This window comes from Vicugna pacos, chromosome 2 (genome assembly GCF_048564905.1).
Source record: "Vicugna pacos chromosome 2, VicPac4, whole genome shotgun sequence".
In the NCBI taxonomy this organism is placed as follows: Eukaryota; Metazoa; Chordata; class Mammalia; order Artiodactyla; family Camelidae; genus Vicugna; species Vicugna pacos.
In genome coordinates, this window is record NC_132988.1 from 20,367,987 (window position 1) to 20,380,734 (window position 12,748).

The 12,748-nt window shown below is 38.6% G+C and overlaps 1 protein-coding gene across 4 annotated transcripts in view; it reads left to right on the forward strand.

The window, feature by feature from the left end:
- Window positions 1-12,748, forward strand: part of INPP4B (inositol polyphosphate-4-phosphatase type II B) — a 659,032-nt gene that overhangs the window by 350,285 nt on the left and 295,999 nt on the right. For all 4 annotated transcript variants that reach the window (XM_072976523.1, XM_072976505.1, XM_031692309.2 and 1 more), the window contains 2 exons: window positions 3,258-3,376; window positions 5,414-5,530. In XM_072976523.1, the coding sequence (XP_072832624.1) occupies window positions 3,258-3,376; window positions 5,414-5,530 (236 nt within the window). The remainder of the gene's footprint in view (window positions 1-3,257; window positions 3,377-5,413; window positions 5,531-12,748) is intronic.

Below are 12,748 nucleotides of genomic sequence, written 5' to 3' on the forward strand. Positions count from 1 at the left end.
ACTTTTAAATAGCTCAATCCAAAGCAAAGCCAGTAAAAAGGCAGAAATGAAAGTAAAACTCTCCTGATGAATGAATGGTGGCAGAGAGGCATTTATTTGTTCCTACCCATTTGATTGAAGAATTCTTAAATTAAAAAGACAAGCAATACAAAACTCCGAAAGCATTCTTTCAGTCATAAGAGTTGAGGAAGGCCATTTACACAGGTCACTCCCTCCTACAGTAGGGTTTTGTGTGGGTAATGGACAGTAGGAAGTATGGCTGAAAGACTAATATGACTTATTTTGATTTCTGAAAACAGATTTTTCAGGCTTCTTTAGTGGCTACCAAAAAGTTCCTATGTAGGTTAGACTTTATGGTGATCAAATCCTTGAAGTAATCCAGTCACTCATCATGTATCACCCTTCCAGTGGGATAGTTTCAGTCTGTATAGATCCACAGGGTGTATGGGTTTCACTTTATGAAATGCCATGATTCATGCTGGTTTGGTATTTACAAGGAAATACTGGGCCTCCCGACAGCTTTTAAGGAGTTGCCTGAATATAACTGAGTCAACAAAAAAAAAATCTCACAGAAGAGTAAAACACTACTGGTAAATGTTGGTGTTGATGTTGGTAAATATTAGAAACATGGTATTAGTAAACTTTATTTTGCACAGAAAAGTCCGTTCATAAAAAAGGACTTAATAAGAAAAAAAAAAAAGGGGCTTCATTTCTTCCTTACCTCCACCCTGAGAAATAGGGGAAATGATGGGGAAATTGAGTGTCTGAGTCTGTGACTTAACAGCATGTAAGGAGAAAACGGGGAATCTGGGAATACAGCGCAGGAGTTCTTTCCCAGACATCTTGCTGCAGACGTGTCAGGGTTAGGAAGGTCTCTGGGCTGCTAGGAAGGAAAGAGCTACAGGCTGCCTGCGGTACGACTTTGGTTGTTGTTTTCTGTGCCTGTTTTCAGATGCAGAACATAAAGAAACACAAAGTGCCATTATGGTTGTTTTTACTTCATCAGTATTGGAGCATCTGCAGGTTGGGTAGGACAGAACATTTGAGTTTTGTGGAGATTTTCTCTGTTTTTATTATGAGTGAGTCTGAGAGGTTCTCTGATAAAATGGAGAACAGCTGCTCACTTCTGAGAACTAACCACAGCCCACGATCAAGCCTGATATGAAATAAGAAAAAAGGTAACTTATTTTGAGTGACATCTCCTAAGTCCATAAGGCAGAGACGAAGCTATCAGCAGAAAGTGAGCAAGATGCATGTGTTTGAAACAAATTGGCTCCAGCTTCAAAATCCAAGGACAGATAAATGTCAATATCAGTAAATGGAGAGAAATGCTGTATGCTGTGAGCAGAAAGCCAAGAGAATGAGTGATAAAACTAAACATCCATTAGGCAAGTAGAGGAAATGATCAAAATAACCACCAAAGAACAGCAAAGTCTGAATCTATCTTTTTTTTTTTCCTTCCGTTGATATGTTGACATAATTGAAGCCTTGCAGTAGTGTTTTCTAAAACTGTAGATCTCTCGGGTTAGACAGTAAAGAATGGTGGCCGAGGGTCTTCCAAAGAGAGGTGCCATTGTGCAAGAGAGGAATTCGGTATGTCAGGAGAAGAAATGGAGCTGAGGGAGTGTGATGTGAGAAAACTACCAGAGCATTCTAGTCATGTGAATGTGAGCACTAAATATTTCTAAGCCTCTAGTTCTTAGTATGTAAAACTGAAATAATAATTCAAAGCACCGTTTTGAGAAATTAAGAGAGAATTGGCGAACTGCCTCAAATATAGTGACGGCTGCATAAGCAGTTGCTGTTACTTTTTCCACACATGCTTTCCTAAGCTTTCCTGCATGGCTAGAGGCATGTGGTTCTAAGAAGGAAAAATTCTAACAAAATGCCATACAGGGGTAAAAAGGATCTCAAAGTCTGTCAAGAAGAAGTTAAGAAGTTTTATTTGCCCAGCATTGCTTAGCCAATACAACTGGCCAAAAGTCAGACCTGTTTTCATTCCAAAGTTCCTCTGTCCTGTTTTCCTTCCATAAATGAACTGATCTGTAAGCGATGGAAAGGTGATAATTACATTCCTAATTTCCTTTGCTTTGAAATTTCAGATTTAAGCTGCAGTACCTCTGTCCCAGTGGGTGAGGCCCTGTGTCCTGCTGCAGTGCCACAGTATAGCTTAAATATACCGCCCTTCCGTCCCTTCCTGCACTGGTCAGGGGCCTGAGGTGTGGATGCTTTAGAGCCCAGCACACTCACCATGAATCCAGGACCCAGGACTACTTCTTAGTTCCTCTGTCACAGCTCCAGCCTGCCCCCAGCCACCAGCTCAGCCGAGCTTGAACCCTGCCCCTCGCCCCCTAGTGAGGACACTTTGCATTATTCTCAGGGATCCAAATGCAGGTAGTAAAATTACAATTTCAAAGCCAGGTGGGGAAACACAGCCAGAGGAGATGTGAGACTTGCTGAACAGGATTTTTTTTTTTCTTTCCCAATTGTGGGAATGATATGTGAGAGGGGAAAATATTCAGGTAAATATGGTATGGGGAGGAGTGTCTGTAATACGAGCCTGGTATCTCAAGGGAAAGTCCTTAGTTTTGCGCCCCCCCCCCCCCCGCCCCACGCAAGAATTAACCCATCCTTTCTCTATAGTTCTCCCTCCCAGACTTTCCTGGAATCCCAGACTGAGGAAGCTTTTAACCCTTTCTCCTCCTCCTCCTCCTCCGCCCCTTGCCTGGGGCTAGAGTAGCCTCCCTTCCCAGTTTCTGTCCCTGTGCAGGACTGTAGGAGGCCAGCTCTAGTGAACAGATAGGTAAAGATCAAGTGTGCATTCCAGCGTTTGACCTAATCCAGCCAGTGTCAATAAGGAGCAGCATAATCTTTTCCCGGATGAGGCCCAACTCAGTTTACTTAGTCTAGGAGTGTGAATTAAAGCCCAGGCTTTGATGACTAATTAAAGTCCCTCAAGTCCCTGAGCTGTGTATGCATAATCACGCATTAGAACTGGGATCCCAGGGCAGTCGAGACTTGCAAGAGCTGCAAATGTGGCCAGTGGAAATGAATTCTCAAGTCAGCTCCGTAACACGTGACTTCCTATTTCTGTAAGGTACTTCCAAGAGACTTCCTCTGTAAAGTCAGCCCCGAGTCCCAGAAGATTTCCATTCAGCGCTGTAGCTAAGCTGACTTCCAACCCGGGGCAGAAGTTTTCCCTGAGACCTGGTGTTAGTTTCTTTCTTTTTTTTTTCTCTTTCCTTTGCCATTGCCAGCATGCAAGGATCTCGTGGCTCCTGTCCGTGATCGGAAGCTGAATACACTGGTGCAGATCTCAGTAATCCACCCCGCGGAGCAGGGTCTGACAAGATACTCCAGCACGGAGATTGTGGAGGTGAGTGTGCTGTGTGCCGGCTGACTCTCGCGCTCTCTCTCAGTCGCTCTCTGGATTTGAGCACATGGGCTGAAATAAGTTAGATCATGGCCTGCAGCTATGCTCTGTCACTGTCCTCTGTCATTTAGGAAAACATACCTGAGGTTACTGAGTGTGCATTTGTAACTTACCAGAATAAACAAACGGGGGAAGAACTTGCCTTTTTATAAAAGACCTTATTTTTCTTTAATAAATAGAAGGAAAATCTCCACTTTGAATCTTTGAGTAGAGTACTAAATAGAGAAAAATATATATATAAATTTTAAATTAAATGGAATGAATATTTCTTTGGGGGAAAAAAAGAAAGTTGTAAAGTACCCAGAGAAGTTTTAAACCCGTTAAAAGTGTTTTTGCCCATTTCATTTCTTCTTGTGTTCTTCAAACTGACTGTGGAAACTCGATAATCTCTGCTGTCCTTTTCTGTTTCAAAGAAAAACATGTCTTTTTAAAGTATGATGTTTTTCAAAGAAAGGTAGATGATTCATTTGAGCAACTGTAACGTTTCTAGGCAAGAGGTGTAAATATTACTCATCCCGATGAGAGATTTCCTATTTACATTTATTGTTACTAATATAACATCCAAAATGTGTCGGGAGGAAACTTGTATTATTGTGTTGGATCAGATTCAAAAGAGGAAGTGTTTCCCTTTTGATTATTTTGTTCTCATCTTGCATATTTCACAGCCTCAGTGAATGAGATACTTATTTGAACATCTGGAACCAAAGAAAGTGTACTCTAAACCCCTGAAGCTTTGCGTGTCTTAGACTTGGGAGCCCTGAAAGAGAAGCTTCTGTGCAAGAGCCTGAATTGCCTACCCCCAGACCACGATTGCTCAGTGCAGTTGGTGGAATAAATGATTCAGGCTAAACACCACTCATTTCTCTGATGGGAATGACCCAGATCCTGCGCAGGGCCCTGAATCGGCCCCTGGGATGCTTCAGATTCCAGTGCTGGTCTAATTAGTAGTTACTGCTGTGGCTGAATAAACAAAAATAGTTTTATTCACTTGTAGAAAACTTAACTAAAAATTGGAAAATTGTTCACTTATATGATAATTATTTCCAGGTATTATTCCAACTTACTTATTTGAAACATTAAAGAAATTATTTTGACATGTTTATTTGAACATGCATAGCTGTCGTCGACTGTTTCATTCACTGCCTGTTCCAAAGTGTCTAACACAGGGCTGAACACAAGGTAGTATTTGTTGAATAAAAGGAAGAAAGAATGAATGACTAAATGAATAACTTTGGCTTCCAGAAACTTCCATAGACAACTGGTTTACAGAACTCTAGCAGATATCTCTGTGATATTCAGCAATATATGTATTCAAATATAGATACAAAATTTAATGCTGGATGGCAGCTCTCTAAAAATTAATTCTGAGGCATTGAAATACCCTGTGCACTGCATCCTGAGCTAGTAATCCCATAGCCCCAAATCCATCATATTTAGTTTCCTTCATTAGTTTTCAAATCAGTCTGAGAAAAAAAAAATAGCAGAACATCTGAAAACAAATGGATGCTATCAGAGCATGGCTTTCAACTGAATCATTACAGAAGGGAAATAAATGGACAGTCTAAGATACCAAATGCTTCTTTATGAGAAAATAGCTTCCTTTTAATTTGATCAGTCGATATCTTAGGTTATTTGCACCAATCGCAGGTTAGATCCATTCAGTGTGTTCTAAGCGGACTGACCACTGACCCTAAAGAAGGGCTCTGGGTATAATGAAAATAAATTGTTTTTCAAGATTTTTAGCTGCCCTGACAATGATAACAGGACTTTACCAGCAGCAGCTCTATCAGTACTTTGGGGACCTGGGCCATGTTGTTCCCCGTGGGCATCATTTGACAATTCAGATCTCTCTTCTCATAGAACTATTTCCTAGAAAAACAAACAGACCCAGACACTTTCTGCATTCTCATGTGTCGCTGCCTGCTGCCGACTGCGGTGGCTGCCTTATTGAATCAAAGTTGTCTGCTTGTGCCGTTACAGGGAACAAGAGACCCACTGTTCTTAACCGGCGTCACATTCCCATCTGAGTATCCCATCTATGAGGAGACCAAAATAAAACTGACAGTCTATGATGTCAAGGATAAATCTCATGACACCGTAAGTACTTGCACGTCCTTCTTTCTTTGGGAAAAGAAATCAATAGGCTTTTCCAAACCGTCGGGTTTTTGGTACAACTGGCATTTTTCAAAGAGGGTCTTTGTACTGTGTTTATGCTGTCTTATGTTTACAGTTTGCTGGGTTTTTTTTTTTTTTTTTCAAATTCATGTGGCTTAGTACCAAGTTGGCATATTGGTTAGGAGCAAAAGCTTTCAGAACAGATTTCCCTCTTTTTCAGGAAGGCTGGCTTGATGTCTTGGTTTACATTTTTGCTGTTGTTGCTGTAAGGAGTTGCTGAAAGAGTAACATTGTGGGCAGAAAGCAAGTGGAGGAGATTAAATAATGTTTCAAAATTTTCTAGGTATTGTCATTATTCTAAAATGGGATTGATAACGTACTCTGCTTTCACAATTTGTTCTTTTACAATTTATTCATACTGAATAAGAGAAACTCCCTCTGTTCTTCTGATGTTCGTGGCATCAAAGCAAACAGAGGAGGTAACTGGCAGCACCAGGCAGGAGCTTTAATTAGCCTCTTCACCGGAAGCTTACGTCCAGTCCGGATGGTCTTCTGTCCTAGGTTCTTCAGTTTTCCTACAAGGTCTGACTTTTCCTCCTTGAATCGGTGGATTCAGGTGAAACTGTTAGGTCCCCAGGCACTGTCTCTGAAGACCACTCTGGAAATCCCTGAACAGGAGAGAATGCCTTTGGCAGGTGTTGAGAAGGGGATGGTTTCAAGGGTGCCCTCTTTAAATCTCTCCCATAACGTGCATTTTTGTCTGTTTACAAGGTGGGGGGCGGGGGAGCTATGGGCATGTGGATGGTCCACAGAGCAGTATAACCCAGGAAACACTTTGAAAGCTGTAAGCGAGGAGGTTCCAGGGGAATTCTGGTTGAAGCTAAGAGGTGCTGCTGGGCCCGGAGAGTCACATATACCTGGTCAAGGGGAAATGCAACTCTGGACTCTACACTCACTAAGCATCTCTGTCTTGCTTGTGATTCTTTCTTTCCTTTCCACTCTTTACCATAAAGTATATAACATAGGTGAATGGTGGGGATATTTAATGGAGAGAAAAATATTCTATATTGAAAGAATTTCTACTCCTCTTAGCTCCAGAAAAGTTCATTTCCTTAAAATTGCAGAAGAAATGCCCAGTGGCATGCACAGTACATACGTGGAAGAGAACCAGCGATGGGGTTCGGTAGACTTGTGGAGAGGGTAGACTGTCTGGTTCCTGTTCCACGCACTGGCTTTGTGGCTCTGGGACAGTTGCTCCTTAGCTCCTCTGTTTCCTAACTGATACTCACCTGGTGGGGTTGTTGTAAGGACTAAATAAGTGAATCTGTGTAAAATAGTTAGAAGACTAATGGCTACAGATTAATTAAGAGCAAGGTTATTCTTGTAGTTATTGTTTTGGCTGCTGCCTTGTGGCCCCTCATCAATGGTAAAAATCAAATATATTGTAACCAAAGTCTTTTTCCGTATTTATTAACTTTGTTTTTTTCTCAAGTAATCCTACATTTGTCATTTCTGGCTTCTTTGTAAAAAAGGGGGAGATAAAAATACTTCAAGAGATAAATATTGAGGTTGAAACTGGCAACCACAAAAAAGATTTGCTTGCAAGTTTTGTTTTCTCCTTTCCGTGAATGTTCCTTGATTTTTGAAGTGATATGGAAAGGAGTGGACTGTGCTTGGGAGATCTGGACCAAAGACTATGCACAAAGCCTACAGCATGGCTTTTTTTTTTTTTTTTTTTTTTTAAATTCTACCAGGGAGAGAAATGGGGAAAAAATCATAAAGCTGGGGGAAAGGGAGATATTTTGCAAATGAATGGTGGGAGGAGGTGACACAACTGCAGAGAAGCAAGAAGCTGAAAAGTGACAGAGAAAGTAAAGCAGAAACTATGGGATTTTATGTTTTTCCAAGCACATGATCAAATTCAGTGCTCTCAATGGTCCCCAGGCATAGACAGGACAGAGAATATGGAAGGGACAGAGTTATGGAAACACTGCACTGCAGAGTGAACTCTTCTTAAGCTTATTAAGTCCTCAGAAATATCAGAGTTAGAAATATTAAGTACCAAAGATGTTTCTGTCCCCTTCAGTCTTCCTCGTTTACAGTGCACGTGTACATTGATGCTTTAGGGATACATAATTAGCTTACTCATTAATTATGCTTTTTGTTGGCTCCTGTTTTGGAAACTCATTGATTAGAGTCTTTTAAAGACTTTCTTCCTTGATCTAGAGGTGTTATCACATAAAAGTATTGAAGGAACTGGAAACCCCACTGTGAAATCAGACTTGTGAAATTTGAACGTACTTAAGAAATGCAACCAGCTTTCATTTACTGAGTACTGTTAATTAAGGCATAACCTCTTCCTTAAAATAACTAACAATTAGCTCCGGTGATGGAAGTGTAAATAGAAACACAGTGCATTAATATGCTTATAGTCCCCACGGACATGCAGTCTTTATTCTGGCGCCTTTTCTTTCTTTTTCTTTTTCTTTTTTTTTTTTTTTTTTTTGGTGCAGAGGTGGATGCAGAAGTAGGGGAGGCAGCAAGGGATTTTAAAGTACAGTTTATAATTATGGGCACTTAAGAAACTAAATACTTTAAGATCATAATACCTTGAAGGATTAAGAAATGAGATTATGAATATTTATGTGTTTTGGAAAATCAACAAATTATGTGCACGTATTTAAGAGCAGTGTAAGTATTTGATCCTAGCAAACCATTGATCATATTAGGACAGAACAATGAGATGTCCTGTGCTGGCTGAATACAAATTAACTAGGTCGGCTGACTGAGTTCCTGACATCTTGTTCGACTGAGTTTCTTATTACTTGGAATTAACCAGATGAATGTGTTATTTTTCCGTTTCATGTTTGTTTGCATACATATTAATATTGAAAGTTTTTACAGAGATATGATAACCTTTCATCTGTGTCCTTGATGTGGGGCTATTGTCTAACTCCCTGTTCTTGTAGTCCCCTGAACAACTGAACCTAAGATTATCTTTCTTAATAACTTCAGCAGAAATGCAATTAATCATTGTAACAAATAAGAAGAATCTGTGGATCTGGAATGACTATTGTTCCCTCCCTCTACATCCTTCACCCCTTCGGATTCATTGCAGTGCGTCTCCCGCTGTGGCAGATGGATAGGTGATGCTTGGCTGGTAGGGAGACAGGGAATGCCCTGGGGTGAGGGGGTGGGAGTGAGAGGGTCATTCTTAGAATTAAAGTGACATTTTTGTTATTTTCCTCACCGTGAGGAAATGGCCTGTTTTCTCAGAATGGGCTGTTCTAACATCCAGCTGTTTGGTGGAGTCCTCAGAGATTGGAATTGAAGCCCATGGTTTGAATATGAGAGCCCAGGTTCTAACAGTGATGTCGATGTCTCCTGGATAGATGCTGGTTGTCCGCTCTATTTTAAAACTCTTAGAAACTGAAACAGCATAGACAAAAGTGTTTTTTTAGCACTTCATTTTCAATGTTCAGCCCTAGGGGATCAAGCTGGGAATCTGAGTCTTTCATATGTTACAGTGAAAACTCAGAGGAAGGAGAAATTTATGAATGAAAAGAGCATCCCCATCAAACCTTTCTTCTCTCTTTCTTCTTCCTCTCAAGCAGCACAGTGTTTGGGAAGATCCTGAACAAGGTACTCTCAGTACGCAGCTGAGGGCCACCATAAATCTACAAACACATGAGTAGGTCACAAAACTGTTTTTGCCCATGATAGAAATTTAAATTTCTGATATATTTTGCAGGAGGACACATTGATCTCAGTCCTTTTGCTTTGGGGTTTAAATGTTTGCTGTATCCCCAGATTGTTAGATTTTTAGCTTATAGGACAGAGTCTCATGTCCAATAGACAATGAACATTTCTCATCTGAGGATATATATCCTAAGACATTTATTTTTACTGCCAATAACTAGCAACTGTCCATTTATACCTTTTGGAAAAAGTGATCTTATCTAGGTTGGGTGTAAATTTATTCTATTATGTGTATTATATGAATCAGGAAGCTTGGTTCTTGTACAATTCCCTAGGCAGAATTACCCAGTTTAGTTTTTATATTTTTCAGTGGAAAACCATTTTCTATTTAGTATACTCTGACTTGGCTTGATTTCAGCATTGACTTCTTAGATGTTTAAGTCTAACTATACCTGTTGAGAGAAAAATTCTGTGGCTAGTCTTTCTCTTGACCTGAGAGATGTGGTGCACTGGATAAGGAAAAAGAAATTAAAATTATTGATCACTAAGTATACACCAAGCACTATGTCTAATTATTAGTTTCTTTCTTAATCCTTATAAAAATTCTTTGAGGGAAGTACCATTATGTCCATTTTAAAGATGAAGAAATTGGGATTCTGAAAACTTAGGTCAAGTCAAAGATCCTTTATTTTTTCTTGCTACACTATGGTACATACGCAGTTGATAGGATTTCTCTCCTTTTCGTTCCCACAATGTGATATTTTTCCTTCAACTGATACTTTAAAAACATTCTTCATTTGGAGCCTAAAAATTGAGAAAAAATTTTCAGTATTCAAAGATAGGAAAAAAACACCTCACATCTAAACATTTTAAGCACTTAAATATGTGCAACAAACTACAGGTGTCTGAAAAATTTTTATAATGAAGTGGCCAGCTACTCTTCATGAAAAAATAGTTGTTATTGACTACTGTGAAATGGCTAGATTTATGTCTCATACTTTGGCCTTATTTTTCCCTTTTCTTTTCTGTGTGCTATGTGGTCCTCTCAACCTGTTCATTCTCTCAGCCTTGGTCTTTTGAATGAACATACAGAAGTAGTTCAGGGTCTAACATGTTGCTGCCCTTCATAAATCACTTCTTGTCCTTCCCACCCTTGATAAGTCATATATATTTACAAAGAGCATATTTATATTTCATTGGGGTATAATTGACATAACAATAAAATGGACAGATCTTAAGTGTTCAGTGCGATGGGTCTGACAATGTATGTGGCCATGTGGCCTCTATGCAAGGCCAGATGTAAAACATTTCCATCATGCCAGAAGGTTCTGGCGTGTCCGTCTGCAGTCAGTTGCCACCCCCCCACCATATCTACTGATGTAGATTTGTTGTGCTTGTTAAAAGTTTGTGTGATTGAAATCACATAGCACGTGCTCCCTTGTATCTGGTGTCTTTTGCTCAACATAATGTTTTTGAGATTCATTCATGTTGCGTGGTGATTCAATTACTGAGTGGTATTCTGTTGTGGTGATATGCTACAATTTGTTTATCCAGTCTCTTATTGATGGACACTTAATTGTTTCCAGATTTTAACAATGAGTAAGTCTCTGAACATTTGAATACAAGTATTTGTGTGAAATTGTGCCTTTATGTTGGGGGGGTAAATACTGAGGAGTATAATAGTTATGTCATAGGTCAGGTACATGCTTAACTTTTCTGGCAACTGTCCTTCAAAGTTATTGTACAGCTTTAGTCTCCTGTTCTTCGTAATGCATGAGCATTCCAGCAACTCCACCAACAATGATACTGTCAGTCTTTTCCATTTAACATTCTAATGGGTATGAAGTGGTATCTCACTGTGGTCTTAATTTTCATTTTCCTGATAACTAATTATGTCGAGCACCTTTTCCTGTGCTTATTGGCTACGTATCTTTTCGTGTGTGTGAAGTGTCTGTTCAAGTCTTTGCCTGTTTAAAAAAATTGATTTTCTTTTTATTGTTGATTTCTAAGAATTCTTCATATTTTGTGGATACTGGGTGCAAGTGCTTTTGATGAATATATGTGTGTGTGTGTGTGTGTGTGTTTAAGTCTTTGGCTTGCCTAATAATTTCCATAATGATGTATTTTGTTGATCAGAAATTTAAATTTTAAATTTTTAAATATTAAGTCCAGTTTATCAGTTTTTCTTCCTTCAGTTAGTGCTCTTGTGCCCTAAGAAATCTCCCTAACCTCAGGCCACGAGAGTATTCTCCAGTGTTTTTCTCCAAAATATTTTATAGTTCTAGCCTTTACATTTTTGTAATAGGAATGAGGTAGGGATCAAAGTTATTTTCTCCTATGATACCTAGATACCTAGTTATTCCAGCATCATTTGTTAAAAAATACTTTTTTCTCTAGTGAATTTAGTTGATGCCTTGACTGGAATATCAGTGTCTCCTGTGAATATATTTCTGGATGCTCTGTTTTGTTCCATTGATCTATTTGTCTAGCTTCATGACAATAACATGATTTTTGCTGCTCCATAATAAATACAGAAATCTGTAGTTTAAATTCTTTATCTTTACCAGCTTCTTCTTTTAATTGAGGTGGTTGTTTTTGGTTTTTACCAGTTCTAAAGCCTTTTATCTTTCCACATATATTTTAGAATAACTTGTGAATTACATTAAAAAAAAACCTGTTGGGATTTTGGATTAGAATTGTATTGAATCTATAGATTAATTTGGAGAGATGGACATCTTAATGATATTGAGTCTCTTGTTCTATAGATATGGGATGTGTATCATTCCATTTATTTAGGTCTTTAAACTTTTATCAGCAATGTATTTATGCTCAGTATACAAATCATAATGTATTTTAGACTTATTTCTAGGTATATGATTTTTTATGCTGATATACAAAGTGTTTTTTTAAATAAAGTTTTTAATTTAATTATTGCTTGCTAATAGGTAGAGATATAATCATTTCTGTTTACTGACTTTGTATCCAAGGTGGCAGGCTTGCTAAATTCAATTCTAAAGGGTATTTTTATAGATTCCATTAAGTTTTGTAAAATACACAATTATGTTATCTAATGAAAGATTTATATTTCCCTTTCCAGTCATTGTGCATTTTTATTTCTGTGTTGCACTGGCTAGGTAGGACCTTTAGTGCAGTATTGATAGAAGTGGTAACAGTGGAAATCCCGATTTGTTCCCAAATTTAAGGGAAAAGTGTTCAATATCTCACCATTAAGTATGATCTTAACTGTAGGTTTTTCATAGATGCCTTTTATCAGATTGAGGAATTTCTGTTTTATCTATAATTTTCTGTGTTTTTTTCTTTTTTTTTTTTACTGTGAATGGTGTTGAATTGAGTCAGAATTCATTAGGTTTCTTTTGTTTTTGGTATGTATTGAGACATTAAAATGTTTTTCTTATGTATTCTGTTAATGTAGTGAATTACCTCAATATATTTCTGTATGTTAAACAAATCTTATATTCCTGGAGCAATTTTCCTTTTTCC